Source organism: Neopelma chrysocephalum, unplaced genomic scaffold, assembly GCF_003984885.1.
Source record: "Neopelma chrysocephalum unplaced genomic scaffold, ASM398488v2 Primary Assembly neopelma1_22b, whole genome shotgun sequence".
In the NCBI taxonomy this organism is placed as follows: domain Eukaryota; kingdom Metazoa; phylum Chordata; class Aves; order Passeriformes; family Pipridae; genus Neopelma; species Neopelma chrysocephalum.
Genome location: NW_020897690.1, coordinates 6821690 through 6840762, shown reverse-complemented (window position 1 = coordinate 6840762; position 19073 = coordinate 6821690). Strand labels below are relative to the sequence as shown.

At 37.6% G+C, this 19073-nt stretch overlaps 1 protein-coding gene across 10 annotated transcripts in view; it reads right to left on the bottom strand.

Annotated features, from left to right (window-relative positions):
• The window catches only part of INVS (inversin), a 95649-nt gene that overhangs the window by 4450 nt on the left and 72126 nt on the right, over positions 1–19073 (bottom strand). For all 10 annotated transcript variants that reach the window (XM_027678968.1, XM_027678927.1, XM_027678944.1 and 7 more), the window contains 4 exons: positions 12355–12656; positions 8118–8919; positions 1399–1631; positions 388–468 (listed from right to left, as the gene is read on the bottom strand). In XM_027678968.1, coding sequence (XP_027534769.1) covers positions 388–468; positions 1399–1631; positions 8118–8919; positions 12355–12656 — 1418 coding nt within the window. The remainder of the gene's footprint in view (positions 1–387; positions 469–1398; positions 1632–8117; positions 8920–12354; positions 12657–19073) is intronic.

Genomic DNA, 19073 nt, shown 5'->3' with positions numbered 1-19073 from the left:
TGTGTAAATTCTTGGTACATGTAGCATTCTTTAGTTCTACAGGACTAGCAAATATTTTGCTGCTGAACCCAAGTATGAACATCTGTCAGCGGTTTTAACCACAGGTGAATGTTATCTGCCTTAGCACTGTACAAGTCCATTATATTAAGGTCTTTCCTAGTAATAGCCCAATGAAAACAGGTTTTCATCTAAATGTTTTGACATAAGAATAAAAGTGCAGTGCTCAAGTAAGTCCAAAACTAGTGAAAGAAAGAGCATACAATCACAACAGTTTGGTTGTATTTTGAAAGGAGAGCCCAGTCCTTGAGCAGATTTTTTTCTTTTCTAAGAAGAAACCAATCTTGTATATATAAACATTAAAGTATTCTTAAAATGGACGTATCCTACCTGAGACCAGCTGCACATCAGAAAATTTCAGCTTAGAAGGAGATCTCGTTGACTGACATGCTTTGCCTTCCTGAGAACGCCCTTTAACAAACAATATGAACAGCTCTGTGTTTATTCACATAAACATGGTTATGTAAAGCTACAAACTATTTCGATAAGCTACAGCATTATTTTATCCTAAAAATTATTCTAATTTCTGATGAGGAAACTCATGAGACGTTCTATATAATAGAAAATTGTGACAACCACAACTGAAATTTAAGTAAGGTTAAAATACATCTTGGGGTTGTTATTAAAAAAAGGGGGAAAAAGAGGAAAATAAATTTATTAGCTTTATTTATTTTATCCTTTTTGGCTATCTAAGCTACAGAGCCATGATAGAAGTAACTTACCACTTGGTAAAGTACTTATACTTTGCATATCCTTACTCCATCAGTGACCCACATTGTAAAGGAATTCAAGGTCTAAAAGCAATGCTTTCCTCTACCCTTTCTTCAAGATGCATTCCTTTGCACTGTGCACATTCAGGCACAATGCAAAGCTGTGCAGAGTCACTATAAAAGACAATCTTTCCATAAAGACCACTTATGTTCAAACGTGAACATACTCTTCAAATGGAAATATTTTAAAAAGAACACAAAACAAAGTTTAAAATAATGCTTAAAAAAATGAAACCAGGATCCAGATAGCCACGCTGCATGGATACAGTCTGCTATCCCCAGTTTAACTGCTTTGTTCTGTTTCCACATATGTGAGCAGCTCTGGCAACGGAATTATTTGGTTGCTCAAGACCTGTGCTGGAATAATGCTTTAGCAGAAGCCATTTTAAATCACAGAGTTGATGTTTGTTTTTTTAACCTGAAACTGAAACAAAATTACCCAGAACTCCTGAGATTAAGACTAATTTTTATAAATAGTTGAAATCCCTAACATTTAGGTAAAAAGCAAGTAGATGAATACACTCTGTTAAAAAATAAAAAGTTATTTAAAATAAAGTATGGTGAAAATTACCATATATCTGCTTTAGGATAGACTGCTTGCTGGTTTTTATGGCTGAGCTGGTTTTGTTTACAGATTTCAGATTTTTACATGAAGGAACTGATTTCAGAAGGCCATGGTTCAGCTGTTTCTTCCAAGCAACCTGAATGAAGAAGGCAGCTGTCTCTTGTCTCCATTTGTCTTCATCTTCCTTGCACTGCCGCTTAGCACTAAGAAGCTGAAACAACTCCTGTCTTAGTTGGTAACTAGAGAGCAGAAAAGAGAAGAGCACTTGTTTTAGGTGACCTGTTTTAACTTCCGTGCTTTCCACGCATCAGTTCACATGGTGGATTACATGACTAACTGGGAAAACAGAACTCCCACTGATGTGCCAAGTCATTTGGATGAGAAATGTTTGCTCACAAGAAAAAGTAGGAGTTGGGTTCAATTTTGGATGCATCCATTATTTCACACAGTTCGTAAAGATCTGGCATTACAGGTATCAAAAGTTACAGTGCTTCAACATCAGCTTATCAACTGCTTTGTAAATAGAAAATCAGCAGAAGAAAAAACTATAAATATTTATAACAGTACAATCAATACTGCTTCCTCATTTTCACTATATTCACAGCTTAGTAACACCAAATTTTCTCGTGTGCCTCACCATTCTGTGTTCTCAGTCAATCAGTGCAAAAGATAAACCAAATCTACCTGCAATGGGTTCAACTGCACATTTCCTCTACAGAAAACTGAGCTGCTTTCCATCCCCCCTCTGAAGATGCTCGCCTCACCTTGTTTTCAGCAATCTGTGTTTTTTCCCTTCCCTTGAAAGGCTCCCTGTCTTCTGACTGGGACTTGTCCTGGCTGTTTTGATCTGTGACACACAGTCACAGCCCTCTGCCAAGTGGCAGCAGCAGATTATCTGTCCTTCTTCACACTCCCCTCACACTCTGGTGGCAAATGGCACCAGCAATAAGGAGTTGTTTGTTTTGGTTTTGTCTCCTTGAATTGGACATAAGTATTCAATTGGATATTGGCATTTCACACTCACAAATCAATTAGTTGGCCTAGCAGTTAACTCTGAATCTTCCCAGTACAAACCTGTCACAAATGAACATTGAGTAACACTTGTAAGATATTAATTATAAGTGTTTGGTAAGGGGCCAAACCACATTGATCGTCATCCCCTCTGGCATTCAAAATGTCCCAGTAAAGAGAATGAGGAAGGAGAAAGAAAGAGTGATTTTCTTCTGTTGCTCCATCTGCAATAAGTTCTAAATCAGAACAAAAGACAACACAACTAAATACAAGTTATTTAAATATATGTTATAAGCCAATGTACTGTATAATTCAAACAAAACAGCACCCATATACAAAACAAAATGTACATAAAAGCACAATAGAACGCCAAAGGGGGATGATATGCTCAGTTACAGCCCAAATAATTTTAAACTTTCAATAAGCTTAGTAAATTACCACTGTGAAATTTACTGGGTGAGGCAAACCTATTTAATCTTAATTTAGTGAAGCTTCAGAATTCAGGCATGTACTGTTATGCAGCTCATTAAAATACATAACAAATGCAGGCATCAACTGCATCTTACCAATGCCTGCAATTTGAGAAGCACTGTATGAATTCAGAACAGGAGCATTACTGAGAGATAGAAGAAAAAAAATTATCTAGTTTTGTTAAATAACATGTGACTTCCAACTTTTCAACACGGTAAGAGAGAAAGTGAAGGGGAAGCACAACTACAGTGACTTCCTAACAGAACTTGAGCTAAGGATGGGTTAAGTGAATACCGCTGCAGGAAAAGCAACTGGGAAACTGTTTTATACTTGAGCAGAAAAGCATACTAAGCTACTCTCTTGGAATTCAGTAATTACTGCCAGATGCCTTTGCTGATACGGGAAATGACCCATTCACAGGCAGTCCACCTTTGCACCCAGCTGTGATTTCATGTTTGTAGAGAACTTCTGGTAGTTTTTAGCAACAAGAAAACAACTGCGGCTCTGACACTGAGAAGATGTAGGCAGTTATCTTTGGAGCAAGTGCACAATTTTTAATTCAGCTCTCCCATAACAGATCATTCTGATCCTACTGAGAAAAAAAGAAGAATGGGACCAAGTTTGATGCAATATGAGTCTGACATGGTGCCTTACAAAAATACCCAGTGCTCAGTCAACAAAACCTCTGTACATAAAAGAAACTTGGAATATATGTGCAGAGTGACAAAGCTGGCGAATGGTATTCACATCCACTGCTTTTTTTAATTATTGCTGCTCAGAATTATGCATATAGCAATAATATATATATAAAAATACAACTTCTACTTGACTTCAGTGGGAGAACAACAGTGACAACAAGCATCTTATTTCCAGCTTCTGTTGACTCCCTGTGGACCCTGGAGAATGGTACAGGCCTCAGTGCCCCCCATGAGAGAGCAAGACAGACACAGGAACCGTAAGCTTCGACGAGCAGGATAAGCAATTAACCTTTGGCAAGCCACACACCTTAGAATACACTTTTGAGGACTACATTTACGAAGTTTTCAGGTATGGGAATTGAAACATTCTCCTGAGAATGGCAAGTTTAATATACTTAAGTAGACCAGTACCACTATGTTGTTATGTTTACTTTCAGTAAGTAAAACAGGACTATAAAATTTGCAGAGTGAAACAAATGCATTTAATTTTAATTTAGAGAAATTCCAGAACTCAAGCATGTACTTGTCATGTTTCTAATGTAGAATTACACATTGTCAATGTGTATGTAATTCTATTGCTGTCTACAAGCACATGCTACAGTGCAAGTTTGGACCAAAAGACAAACACGGGACCAAGTGGGACCCACAGCCACAAAGTAAGCACCTGCTTAAGAACTGTAATTTGGGGTTCAGTGGATGGGAAGTTGGGTATTTCAGAATAACAAACATATTAGAAGTCAGCACATACAGCTGCCTAGTGTGAGCTAACAGGAAACATTAACCATGACTTCTTGGCAGGCATGTGCCACCATCTGACTAAGGATCCATACCCTAAAATACCCACACTGCCTCTTTTTTGAGACCTATATGAACTCTGCTTGAAAGGAAGAGGCAGAGCTCTCATCTTTTCTAAGATTAACATTAATGCTATGGTAATGGAAATCAGGAGGAGGAAATCTGCTCCAATTTCACAACTTTCTTCATCCATGTGAGTTTCACAACACTCAAGACTATAAAGTACAAGTTGAGATTGAAAGTGTAAGCAGAAAAGACAGCACAGATCGTGGCCAGTGGGCTTGGGAGAGAGAAGGCAGGACAGAAGCTTAGTTCTTCCTAACAGTGTAGTGCCCTCCCCTCAGCACCACTGCCCAATGAGCTGTTCTGTGTTCTGCATCAAAACATTCACTGAAATAAATGCATCATGATATTGCTGCAAACTTTATGAACTCCGTCAAAGCTCTAGCAACAGTAAGCTGTCCACAGACGTAACGAAATGACAGTGGAAAAACTGCCAAACTAATCTCTCCTGCTGTCTTCCAGAACTTATGATCTTCATTAATGTTCTATGAGTTTTGCAAACAGAGCAAATGTATTTATTTTTCATTATTAATTCTTTAAATAACAAATGTAATTTAAACAATCTTTAATTCCCACAATTTCCAAAATGCAAAGTGTTAGCAAAGTGCATGCACTTCTTGGAGAGACAGCACACTGTTGCTGCTTGGGCAGGTGGATCGTTTAGAAAGATCCATCCAAAATCTTCTAATAGTCACAAGTGTAAACAGAATACAGATCTCTGTGCAGGTAAGTTAGCTTAATGCAAGGCTTTAGATCCCAATTCTTGTGAGGACATTTGCACAAGCACTCACTACACACCATTTTGCTTTGACTTAAAGCTATGGCATGCGCTTACCCTTCTCTAAGGATTTTAAATCAGTGTTAAATGAAAACGGCAGAGCCTCCAGTAGCAGTAGTATCACTTGTACATACACTCCTAACCTGTTCCTGACTTACTTTAGCTTTTGGTATCCAAAGGATTTGAACACATAAGACAAGAAGTCAGGATCTACATGAAAAAATAAGGCCAAGGTGGGCATTGCCAACACCGAGCTGCTTAAAAAGCATTTGGAAGCAGCAGAGAGACACAACTGGCAGAAGTGGTGAAACCCTGGAGAACAAGCTGCTGTTTTGCTTTGCAGTTTGGAGTGGGCATGAGGAATATGGCATGGAATCACAGAACCACAGAATGGTTTGGGTTGTAAGGGACTTCTAAAGACCATCTCGTCCACCCTTCCTGCCATGGGCAGGGACACCTTCAACTCGGAGCCCCATCCAACCTGACTTGAACGTTTCTAGGGATAGGGCATTTACCACCTCTCTGGGCAAGCTGTTCCAGTGCCTCACCACCCCCATCTTAAAAAACTTCCTCCTTATGTCCAATCTAATCCTTCCCTCTGTCACTACAAGTCTTAGTTAAAAAGTCTTTCTCCATCTTTCTTACAAGCTCCCTTTATGTATTCAAAAGCTGCAATCAGCTGTCCCTGGAGCCTTCTCTTCTCCAGGCTGAAGAACCTCAATTCTCTCAGCCTGTCTTCATAGGAGAGGTGTTTCATCCCTCTGACCATTTTTGTGGTCCTCCTCTGGACTTGCTCCCAAGAGGTCCATGTCTTTCTTGTACTGGGGATCCCAAAATTGGATGTATAAATAGCAGACAGAAAGCAAAGATGATAGAAGTGCAGAAAGAGCTGATACTGTACAAGTAGAAATTTTCACAAAAAAATTCATTCACCAAAAAATCATTCAAAAATGAATACTGTGTTTCAAAATTTTAACTTTTCAGTGGAATAGGCATGTAGTCATAAAAGCCAGTGTAACTTTTATATTCCAACAACAGTGAAGAGATAACCTGGAATATTACCAGACATTAAATCCAATCTTATTCTTTGAAATACTTGGACTGATCAATAAAAGAGCTGGAGCAAACAGAAGTATTCACTGAGCCAACACAAATGTCTAAATGGCCACAGTTCAGTTTAGGAACAAATGGACTGCCAGCTTGGACTACAGGGTGTCTGGTCTGGTGTCCCTTCTCTAGTTATGGCAGTGTCAGCTCCTTCTGAGAAAGACAAGGCTTCTTCAGCCTTTGCAAGTTAACTGGAAAAAGCAATGGGAGAGATACCAGTTCTCTAAACTCCACAAACAAGCAACTGGCAGTGTTAGTCTCTTGACTCCCTGGTGCTTTTTACAGTAAGAAAACACAGGTAATGCTTCACCTTGCAAAATAAGAAATTTTAAGCCTGGAAGCACTACTGAAAGCAGGCAGCACAATCCCATGACTCTTTTATAGCTTTTCAGAGCTACATAGTACTTGGCAAAAAAAGATCTCTTGTCCTGGCCCTGCTTGTGAGGCCCAGAGGACACGGCCACTGAGTGGCTGAACAGCCCAGGCTGGCTGAGGCGACAAAGAGAGGAGACCCTTCTGCCCTATGCTGTAGCAGAGTGGGTTGGATGCATAGGCTGTCCTGCACTGGGAAGACAGCTAGTATTCTGCTCCTGGCACAGCAGGGCAAAGAAACTGCCCCTCTGAATTCCTCTGCAAGTGAACCAAAGCTTCCAGCATGATCAAGAAGAAGGGAGATCTACCAGTAATCAGCATTCATTCCGCAGGCAGTTGGGCATTAAGTCCTGATTCTGCTTTTGCAGGAAACTTGCAGGTTTCCCAGGGACTAGGATAAAAGATGTTGCTACCACTATATGCTCCCAGACATCCAACAGGTAGTCCCTTTGATACAGTTTGGTTGGGGGAACAATTTTTGCATCACTACTGAACTACACCATAGGGTGTGACAATTAAGCTCTGAAAGGAACTTGCCTGTTATTTTTTCTTTAATTGAATACTAAGAAATATTACAGCATATAAGAAACTGTTAAACTAGTCAGTGATCTGGAAAGAATATTAGTAAACATCAGCAATTTATAGTTTTATGCATCCAATAAACACTGAAGAAAGTTTCAATAAAAACAGGAAATAAAAATTATGTACATATTATACGCTTCACCTACAGCTGCCACACTCTTCCTGACTATTTTGATAAGAAATTAAATATTAAGGAGAACTTTAAGAAATTAAGTATTAAGGAGTACTTTAACAATTACTGTATTTCTCAGGTTGAAACTCATGCATTCATGAAAGCAGGATAATGCTGTGGAAAGCAAACACTGGGATATCTCACTCTCTCCTGTCTGCCTCTTCTGTACAGCAGTTGTTCCTGCTTAATCAAGGTATTGAAGCTAGCGCCAAGTTTTGGCAATGAATGTTCAAAGCTTCCAAACATCCTGTGGTTTGGTTATCCAGTTAAAAGTCAGATCAGAGTACCTGTGTGTCAGTAACTGGTGGTAAAGGGTCTGGTTACAAAAACCTTTTCAGGAAAAACCCTGTATCCCTACATGCATAACTTTGCTAATTAACACAACGACAGTGAACTCCAGGAAGAAATTATAATATCAGTGCTTGAAACAAGTTTAATAACTTTTCCAATTATTAAAAGTCATAACTTACCTTGCATTTTCTATGCACTTTCTAATGTAATTCTAGGTGACTGGAACCCACTTCCCCTTGTTTGGTGAAAGATTATTAAATGCCTCATTTAGCACTAGCAATGTTGTAAGCAAAAGGACCAAATAAAGCACATTGCCAACAAGCCTAATTTAATTTACATCTACGCGTATCTCACTGTTCTCTAACTACTGAAACAGTAGTCTTACCTTCTCCACGACCTCTGTATGACTGTAGCAGCATAGTTCTTCTTCCGAAATAGCTCTTTTCTTTTTCTTTCTTTTTCTATGATCTGCATTCGAATCTCTAAAGGGATTAGTTCAATATTTGTACTTTGCCATGCGACAGAACATAATTGATCATCTGTGTTCCTGGATCCAATTACATCTGTTTTTTCCAAGTTTAAACTGTCACCAGGAGCAGAACACGCTACTGGGTTTCTTGGCACAGTTCCGGTAGGTTCTGCCCCAGAAGACAATAATGGGGCAGCCTTTTTTGCTAATTCATTATTTTCCACTTTGTCAGTTCGTTCCACAGCATGCATGCTGTCATTTCTGCTGTTTACAAATACTGTTTTGGCACTTCCTGGTCTACTAGAACCAGCTGGTGAACATCGCTTATCATTTACCTCTTTACTTCTGGACTTCTCCCGATGTCTTTTGCCTTTGGAAGAAGCTTCACACAGTTTTGAGTTTCTCACAGCCCCACCAGCACAACTGACATCACAGAAGAATGCAGCTGTTCCCTCACAATGGTCCCTCTTGCCAGATGAAGGTTGACTTGGATCCCTTAAATTTTCCCCAACACTAGCAGTCCTACAAGTAGAAGTAGTAAGCCTTCTGCTCCTCCGGGACACTGTGGCATCAACAGTGTGCTCCTTGTGCTTTTCTCCATTCAGTTCTGTAGCAGCTGCAACCTGATGTTTCACTTCAACTTTTGTTCCCTCTTTTGCTTTGTCACAATGGAAATGGACACAACTTGACTTGCTTTTGATATGTTTCCTCGACGAATCTTTGGACAGAGAAATGGAAGCCAACTTTTAGTCTCTGATCCAGCAAAACATAGTTTAGTTCTCTAAATTTTTTGCTCAGTTAACCTTTGAGACACACTAGGATTTACTTAAATGAAGAAAAAAAAAAGTAAGCAGAAAGAATCAAAAGAGGACATGATTGCATGTAACAGTAGAGTCCCAAACTTTATTTGCTTACTGTTTTACAAACTGTTTTCTTACTCACATTACATTGGAGTTAAAAAAAAGTTCACAGGAAGAAACTATTTCTTCACCAACCTGATTGTACAGGTGTTCTCCCAAGAAACCAGCTTACCATGTGACACAGGAATGCAGCCCCATGAACTCACCTGCTCGTTCCAGGTAACTGGAATGCCGTGACTGTCACTGTTTCAAGCTTTCTTGCTAAATTCCTGCTCTAGCCACCCTGTATCCTAGCATACAGTGACACACAGGATAACCCACTGATCCAGGGAACCCAAAGCCCTTGGCTTCTCAGTACTTCCCTTGACAGGCTGAACGAAACTGTGAAGTCCTTCCCATTCCTCCCTTGCTGCTGTGTGATAACTGCTTCTAAACACTATTGTGAGGATGACTCGGAAGCCACAGTGGAGTGCAAAACTGAAAATCTCCCATCATCCATCCACTTTCCATTCTGTTTGGAAACTTAACAGGAGAATGAGGAAATAGACCAGAAAGGATGAATTGTAACAAATAGACAGGATGTTATAGGGTAGGTAGGAGGGCAAAAAGTAAAGAAAGAGATCTTTGATACACGGGAATCACAGAAAATCTTCTGGATCATCCAAAACCTGGTGAAACCATGCGATATTTTACCCTCATTGTAATGCCTTTACAGGATGCTCTTGACTGGATAACTGAGCATTGCTCACTGAACAGATTCATTCTGAACTCTCCAAAACCTACCACCTGGTTTGCACATGAAGCATGACTTACTTAACCGTAAGACATTCGTATGTGCAAAACTTCCCCATCTGAACAACTGGGTATCTGGATAACAGAGAAAACTCCATGATTTAACTATTCTAGCTTGTCTTTTGATGTTGAAATAAACTTTCTAGGGAAGACCAAGCAATAACAAGTACAGAGCACAAAACCCGAACTTATCTGTTTATACCACAGTTAAGGAAAGTGAAATAACATACACAGGAAGGAGGATTTATCTGTGGAAAGCAGATCAGAAAAGACCCACCAACTAAATCACATTTTTCACAGCCCAAAGGGTCTAAATTTATATTTAATTCCAATAAAATGACCGATGAAGTCCATTAAAGTTTTGGTCACAAGAGGATTGATTAAAACACCTAATGAGAACCCATTATAGAACTCCATGATTTGATCCTTGTTGCATCAACTTTCCTGGCACCATTTCAATAACAAAAGGAGACTACGTATCTAAAAGTGACATAGCATTATTTCAAATACTGTTTGGATTGGGCAAAAGGGGGCTTTATTTACAATCTCTGAAGGTAAACCAGTCTCACCATAGCAAGAAGTACACGTTACAGATTTTCAGAAAAACCTTGAGTAAAGACTTTTATTCTCTTCATGTTCAACACTCATGGTAAAGAAAGATGATCAACAATAGCAGGGAATTTTCTATTTAAAATTCTGTCTTTTGCAGAAATTATATTCTGCTTTTAAAGATATATTGAAGAGCAAAATAATCATCTAGGCAATAGCCTACATGGTTTTAAAATTTTACTTGTAGAACCATCAACATAGAAAAATTATTCTGGCATAGCTACATCAGGAAATATCCAACTTCACAGAAACCTTCAATCAGTAGTCCAAGCTGCATGTTGCTGGCATTTGCTGCTAGCTTGAATTCCCTAGCTTACATTGAAGGGTAATGTAGAAAACTGAACATTAATGTATTTTTTCAAATATAAGTATATCAATACTAGAATCCTCTGCAGTAAATTTCACAGATTCAGTCCTGATCTCTGCAGTCAGTTTATATCCCATGTTTCCCATGGACTGCCTACTACCTACTTGCTTAGGTTATTGTCTCAGTGCAAAATCATTATATTTGTTCCAAGAAACAGTGGAAGTCTGACTAATGCAATGCAGTTTCCATTGTCATAACAAATGGTAGATTTTGGCTAAAAATGGATAGTGGAGTCAGTAAAAGAAAAGGCTGATTGTTCCTGTTTTATCGTTTCTTTGGCTTTCTCCTTCTCTTCTCACCCCTTCACTGTTGTAATCCTCCCCACATCTTTATTTCTCCTTTCCCTTTTTTCCACGCTTATCAATTTTTCCTCATTATGTTCAATACAATTATTCATTTTTCATTTGGAAACCACTGTTTCTGATAATTCTTATGTGTTTTACTTTGCCAGTTGAATATTTTCACTAATATAAAGTTAATGCACATGCTGGTAAAGCTTGCTAGGATTTTTAACACCTATTTACCATTACTTAGCTATCACAGTGCATGTTAGGCTAAGATATGTCTGCTTTTACTATAACAATATAGTAAGTATTCTGTTTACCAATGTATTTCCATGTAAAAGCTAAAGAAATCTAGGAAAAATGATTCAGTAGAGAAGGCTCTTTCACTTTCTTTTCTTCGGGATTATTATACTATTCTGATTAGCAGAACTTCCAGAAGAATAGCAGCAATTTTACACTTGAGGAGTTCTAGCAACTTACCTTAAATAAACTACTTTTCCAATTTTTGCTTCTAATGATAACAAAGATGCTTTAACATTACCAGTTTTGAAATATTTGAGCTATAGGCTACTGTAACTGGCTGAAGTCAGAACTGACTGAAATGTTATTGTGTATCTCATAAAACTAATAAGAAGTGGTCAAGAAATTATGATGAACTGATGATGCATTTACAGATAGAAAAAAAAAGTACAGCAGCGCAAGAAAAGTAACAGAAAGAGTTTTGACAAAATGTTTCAGAGTACAATTTCTAAATTCTCACTTCTTAAAAAATATCCTTGAGTGTTCTCAAGAAGAGGACTTCAGAGACAAATCACAGGAGAACCCAGTCATGGAAAATGAAATTGACTGAACAGCTTCCCATGTGTACTAGAAATGTCACTTAGAACAATTTTATCCTTATTTTAACCTTGTTTAAAACCAAAAGTTACCATTTCTTCATTAACATTCTTCAAGTATACCACAGATATGTCAAATATCTTCAGTCTTATTTTCTCTGAACAGTGTAACCAATAGAACTGCCAACAACCTGTTCTCACATATTTTAGGTATTTTTATAGACATTGTATATGATGGTGTTTTTAACTACTTCACACAGAGTAAAAGAATCTGTATCTAATTCTATCCTGCATGAATTACTTAAGAATAAGAAATGATAGAGAGACAATACAGGTCCTATATATAAAACACCCCCAAAACTGGAGAAAACAGATAACCAGGACAACTAAAAAAAGTTCACAAACCTTGGCTGATTTTATGACCTTCACTCTGAGGCTCTGCTGGTGGGCAACTCTCCTTTGAGGTCCCTTTGTTGTGACAAGCTTTAGGTGAACCTCTGCTATTTCTCCCTGGTTGAATTTGTGAAGCGTTGAGGGACAGAAGTCTCTTACTCTGTGTATCAGATGGTTTGTTGGGTAACTGCAGGACACTGGTGGCCTTCTCTCGATTTGCAGGACTCTGTTGTACTCGAAACTTGCTTTGTTCCACGTTCTGCATCCCTTTCTGTAGCTTGGCTTCTCTTCTCTTACTTTCCTCTTCACGTTTCCTGCAATTATAGTCAATACCATAAGAATTTCAAAGACAAAATCTTGTGAGCATGTATCTAACTTGAACACATTCCTCTCTAAAAATCTGACAATGCCACAATAAAACCTTGACTGTAACATCTTTTTCATGAGAAAAGGACACCTATTGCACTGAAATGTCTTAGGTTGATCCAAAGCAACAATGGACTTGCAGCTAAAGCCTAATGAAGGTTAAGTTCTTGTCAGTCATTAGCCCATTCAGTTTGCAGTGGTTTTAACTGATTTTAAAACACTCAATTGTTAAAAACAATTAAATTTAGGGGAGTTTATAAATATATAAAAATTAATAGTAGGATTTTGAAAATAGTTATTATACTAATAACTATGTTTTTCATTAGGAATGAACAAAGTTTTCAAATAAGTAGTAAAGTAATGCACTATATTTGAAAATCAAAAAACTTTAGCAAAAGACATAATATCTTTGAAAATTATTTTGTCATACTTAACTGTGTCATAATTAATACAGACAATTATAAACAAACTTCCAACTAGCTACTGGTACTAACTTGCTGCTATATATTTATCATTGGTAGATAATTAATTTATTTTACATAAACATATGCCATACAAATTATAAACACTGAAAATATGAGATCTGAATTAAAATCTTGTGTGCATATAGTATGCCATTACATTTATGACATTTGGATTTCAAAAATGAAAGAAATCACGTCTCTCTTAAATAGTGTAGACATAACATAGAATTTTGAACAAAGTAACGAAAGATGCATCTGTTGAATAAAATTTTGCAGCCTATTTTGAAAAGTGGGTTATCATTGAACTTTATCTTTTAAATTCTTTTTTCTACCAAGCAGGATAAACCCAATAGCACATAAGCAAATGTTACACGCCTACCTATCAGTGAATTTGTTTTTATAAATTAAGCACTGGTTGTTAAATGAAGTGACACTTCTCCTGTTGGAATGGACAGGCGGTAAATGTCGTATCATGTAGCTGCCCTATATTTTAACTTGCTTCCAATGCTACAACACAGTTTGCAGACTGTTGCCACATTATCTCTCGGCACGGCGTATGACAGGTTAGTTACGCAGCGTGCCAGCCCCAGTTCCCGCGAGCCGCATCAATGCCAGCGTGTGTCACTGCAGTGTGAGCTGCCAGGGAGAAGACTTAACTTTATCTGTCAGTACTATCTTATCAAGTATGCTCTGCAGAAGAAGCTGATTGAACTTTGCACCTGAAAAGCTGCTAATTGATCTAAAAGGATACACTCCTAGCAGCCTGAGGTTCAGTATTCCCTCTGGCATGGAAAAAAAAGGGGCTAGTTTCGGACAATATTGGCATTCCACAACCGGACTATATGGGGATGTTGGGTTTGTGTACAGTATAGATCCTGCTGCCATTACTGAGCCATTTGAGCTGATAAATCAGATCTTACTATTCACAGAATAGTAATTTTCTTTTCTTCACAAGAATCAAGCAGCCTATTACCAATGTCCTCCATTCAGGGTATTAGAAAAGGAAATGTGAGATGGGTTGTATGATACACAATCAAGCCAGAGTGGCCTGCATGCCTCTGATAAGCAGATCAACTCAAAAGAATAACTTCAGCAACATACCAAGTGCTATGGAAATGACACAGGACCAGAAACTGAGAAGTAAAAGGGGATTTTTTTTAGAGAGGTTTTGTTTGTGTGCTAAAATTTTTCAGATTAAACTGAAGAAATAATTAAGGAAAGGGATTTCAAACCTTCCTAATCATAGACCATCATCGTAATTGTCACAGTAGACCTTAGTTGATTAACAGACTCCTGAATACAAAAGAGCCTCCCCTTGTGTTTTGCTTTATTTTATTGGAAATTCAGTTTGTATTACAATGAGGGATATATTTGAAATTAAAATTTTCAAGTTTTACTGTTGTCTAAGTTGACAGACTAGGTTTCGCAAACAAGTAAAGGAAGTAGACAAGTTCCTAACCTAAGGGCTCTCAGTCATTCTCAGGAGGTTTCTGGTGACTCAGCAGGATCCAAATTTGGGCTCTAAAGGTAGACAGCTCAACAGTGGTAGCAGAGCTGGCAAGCCAATATTTTCCACTGTAAATGCAAGAGAATTTTGTCCTGAATGGCCATAAATTTGTATTTTGTTGCAAAAGTGAAAGAATGAAAACTGAGCCTTTAGCAGATGGTAGGGAACAGTTTCAGCCTTACACATTTGTAAAGACACAGAGATGCTTTGAATTTTTGATCCTGCTCATGTGAATTCAGACTTTTCTATTTTGTCAAGAACAGTTTACTTTTTTATCTACTCACTGGATGATGTTTTAAATTTAGAACGTGTCCATATACCTGGACAGTATTTTCAAATTCATGCTTGCAAAAAAAAAAAAAAGTTGCTTAAAAAATTTCAACTGAAAATAGATCTCCTGGTATGATTCTACTACTGGTGAAGCTTTATCTGGAGTAAGAGGAGTTGTATTTCATGCTGTATAAACAGCCACCCCCTGCTATACAATCTAGTATGATGATGGTTTTTAAAAGCATGACACTGCTGACTCATGACATGTTCAGCTTCTGATCTACTGCAGCCTTTTTAAAGAGATAATAAAAATGATAAGACGATTGTTAATTTCTGTCCAGCATTTCTATGTTGACTGGTCATTCCAAATGTGTAGAGCAGTCCATTTGTCCTTAACTGACTACTTATTTTTTCCTCAGACATTTCTCATATTTATTTTAACACCATTCTGATTTTAAATTTAGTCTTCAATGTGCTTACAGTCTTCTGCAACTCGGTGCTATTCTCAGATTTAACATTTTAGTTTTTAAATGAAAATACAGATTCATGATGGATATACTTGAAATTCTCATCAATATACACTTCCAGTTTAAAGGTGAGAAATGAGAAATTTTCCATGAGAAGGTATGAAAATTTCAGGTAAGTCTGAATGACAGCTACGGTTTCTTCATGGTCACAAAACTTGTTATTCTGACACAAACAAAAACTGAGTTGGTTTGATATCAATTCTTTTGAATTAAAAAAAAAACAACAAAAAACCCCCAAAAGACATGAAACGCTTCAGCCTTCTTAGCATCACTTGCGGGCCAACTCTTCCTTTACTCTTCCTTTTACCATGAGTATGTTTACAATGGTTTATTGTGATACGTCACATCCCTTGCCAGTTCTTCTTATTTTGCACCTCAGCTTGTTTAACTGTATAATTGTATGTTCTTATTACCCTCTATTTCAGTAATTACACCAAATTTCCCCTGCGTGCTTTCAATTTTCAGGTCACTGAAGAGCTCATTAGTTTCTCTGTTGCTACACTCCCCTTTTTTTCTCAACATTCAGGCCTTATAACTAGTTTTTTGAAAAACCTCATAATCTACTTGTAGTCTCTTGGTGCTTTTCAAAATCTTTCTGAAGGCTGTGTAATTAACTGTTTATTTTCTTACTGTTCATTTTCTTATGGTTCTTCTTTTCCTTAATATCACGAGTTACTTTCTCTTACCCAGTTTCATCCATTTCCCTTTCACATCCACATCCTCAGTCAGTTTCTTCCAACTGGTCAGAATGAAAACCAGACACACAGTATCAAGAACTCAGTCTGAGAAACTGAATGGGAAGGTGGACAAGTGAGTGCCTGCCTTTCTCAGGGACCAAAGTGATACTCACCAGAATACAGTTTCCCAGATTGTTCTTCTGGCCCTTTTTGAAGCTGGGTACAACATTTGCTTTCCTCCAATCACAGGGGATCTTCCCTAGTCTCTGTGATCTTTCAAAGATGTTGGAAAGTGGCCTTTTAAGGGCATCAGTTAGTTCTTTCTCTACTCTTGGATGCAGCCGATCTGGTCCCATGCACTTGTCTGGGCTGAGTTCTCTCAAGCCACTCCTGACTTAATCCTCACTCACAGTAGTTCTCCTCCTCCTTGAAACACTTCTCTAAGAAAAAAGGCCTGGGAGAGCTTCTTCTGGAAGATTGAGGAGAAGAAGGCATTGAGCACTTCTGCCACACCTGGGCCTGTTGTCACTAAATGCACCATTTGGCAACAGCCCCACATACTCCTTGCTCAACCTTGTAGTAATGTATTACTACTTTTATTAATGTAGAAGCAGAAACCCACCTTGTTACCTGCAACATCCCTTTAAAACCTCAACTCCATTTGAGTTCTGGTGTTCATGATACCATCTACACAGGCCAAAGCAATGTTTTTACACTCTTCCTTTGCAGTCTGTCCCTACTTCTACCTCCTGTATACTGCCTTTTTGCATTTGACCTCTCCCATGGCTTCCCTGCTAACCCAAACTGGTCTCCTGATATGCCTCTTTGCTCAGTGGCATAATAGTGTGCACGTTGTTTTTGTCTGCATCAATCTTCATTTTATAAATTACCATTTCTTTGATACAGGAGAGAACATGGGAACATGGGAGAAGATGTTTGTATAGAAATAATTCACAGGCTTTGAATACAGTGAATGTAACTTCACCAGAAAATAATACAGGTACAAGATGCTGGCTTTCAGTTACGGTAAAAAAGGGAAAAAGAACAGGCTAATTAAAAACATGCAGATTTAGAAGTGATTTATCTTCGTGAGACCCTCTAAAATAACATATTAAAAAGCAAGCATTAAATACATACACTGAAATAGCGGGGGGGGGGGTTCAGTCTAGGAGTTCACCATCATTCTGGATTGCCACATAATGACTACTTTTATCTGGAGAGCAGATTTTTAAACATCAGTAGGGATATTTGTTTTTTTGTATGCAGCAACACCCTGGCCAATTTCAGCTGTGGAATGCACAGATGGGTACACAGAATGATGACAACATAATGTCCCCCTCAGTTTATTACAGATCATAAAATTGCAATTAAATAAAATTTGTGATGTGACAACCTGATTTGCTTGTACACTCCAGTTGTATTGTAATTCTGTTTTTATGGTATTTGGTACACAGACTTTGATTCTATTGTTTTCAAACAAATCAACAAGAGCTAAGTAAGTCTCAGAAAGTACATCAGAAACCCACAAAGGAAAACTATTACAAAAATACCCCCAAATTTCCATGAGTCAATTCTTTTCCATTTAATCTTCTAGATGGGGTATCATAGATTCTTCTAAAATTGACTGTCATCACAAAGGATAAAACTATCTCATTTGGTAAAGTCAGTTGTGACCACACAGAAATACACAGAGTTCTCCACATTAAAAAGAAATACATAAAATATTTGGTATACTTTCAAAGGCAGCTTCTCCATGCGTGGTTTTGACTTCTACTGACTTCAGAAGAAAAGGCAAATAGTAGGAGGGCTACATGTTACAACTTCAGGATCTAAAGATGTGAGCAAGAGATCAGTTATCTGATACTTCTAGCTTTGGTTCTTACTAGGAAATAACAATTGTTATCCAGTACAGTATAGTAGCAATCAAACCCAGTGAAGGTCACGCTGGCCAGTTATGCAGAACATCAAACTACCAAATCTGATAGAGTGGAGTGCAGCTGAATTTGTCTATGATACACAGATGCAGCAAAAATACCTCTAGATGCAATAATTATGTTGTGTGGCTTTTTCATATGACTTCTCTTTACAGAAATAATACTACAAAATCATGCAGAAATCTTTTCAGACTGTTACTTTTTTCATCCCAGAATCAGATTTCTTCAAGAGAAACCAGGTGCTAATTTGTTTTATTTCATACTATCAATCTTAAGGATAAAGGCCAAGGAAGCAAAACATTTTGATAATCATTTACGTACCTTCTGATTTTTTAATTTCACTACTTTGCTACCATTACCTCCTTTAAGCAGGGTAGAAACTCAGTCAGAACCTACACATCTTGCCGATAACTATTTGAATTGCATATGTTAATTATCTATAATCCAATATAACCAATTCATAGGAATTCTAATTCAAGACCGGAAAACATAAATGCAGAGAATGATACTGCCAAAACTAAAATTGCAAATAAATCCAGGATTTCGGTTTGCTAGAAAAGCACAACCTCTCCTGTGAAACATTAGGTTAAGCCTTACCAAACCAGGCTTTCCCTGGTTTGTTTTTTCTTTTCCTTCAACTATGTATTAATTACTTTTCATAACTGATAACAAGACTTGATAAGTCAATAATTACATCCATTACAATAATGTGATAAATGTTTTCCAAGCCTTTTAATCATCATACAGAGTATCAGGCAAAGATTCATGGAAACATGCTAGTTTCTCAGATTTTGGTATTTTGCCTTTCTCTTGTATACTATATAAAGTTCATTATGTAAATTGGGATTATATGGAAAATAATTTCCGTCTATCTATAGGTATATGGGAGTTACAAGCTTCCTTTGGTTTCATGAATTTTACTAAGAACAACAATAAATGATGATGAATAACAAATAAAATCATACATTGATGAATACAAACTTATG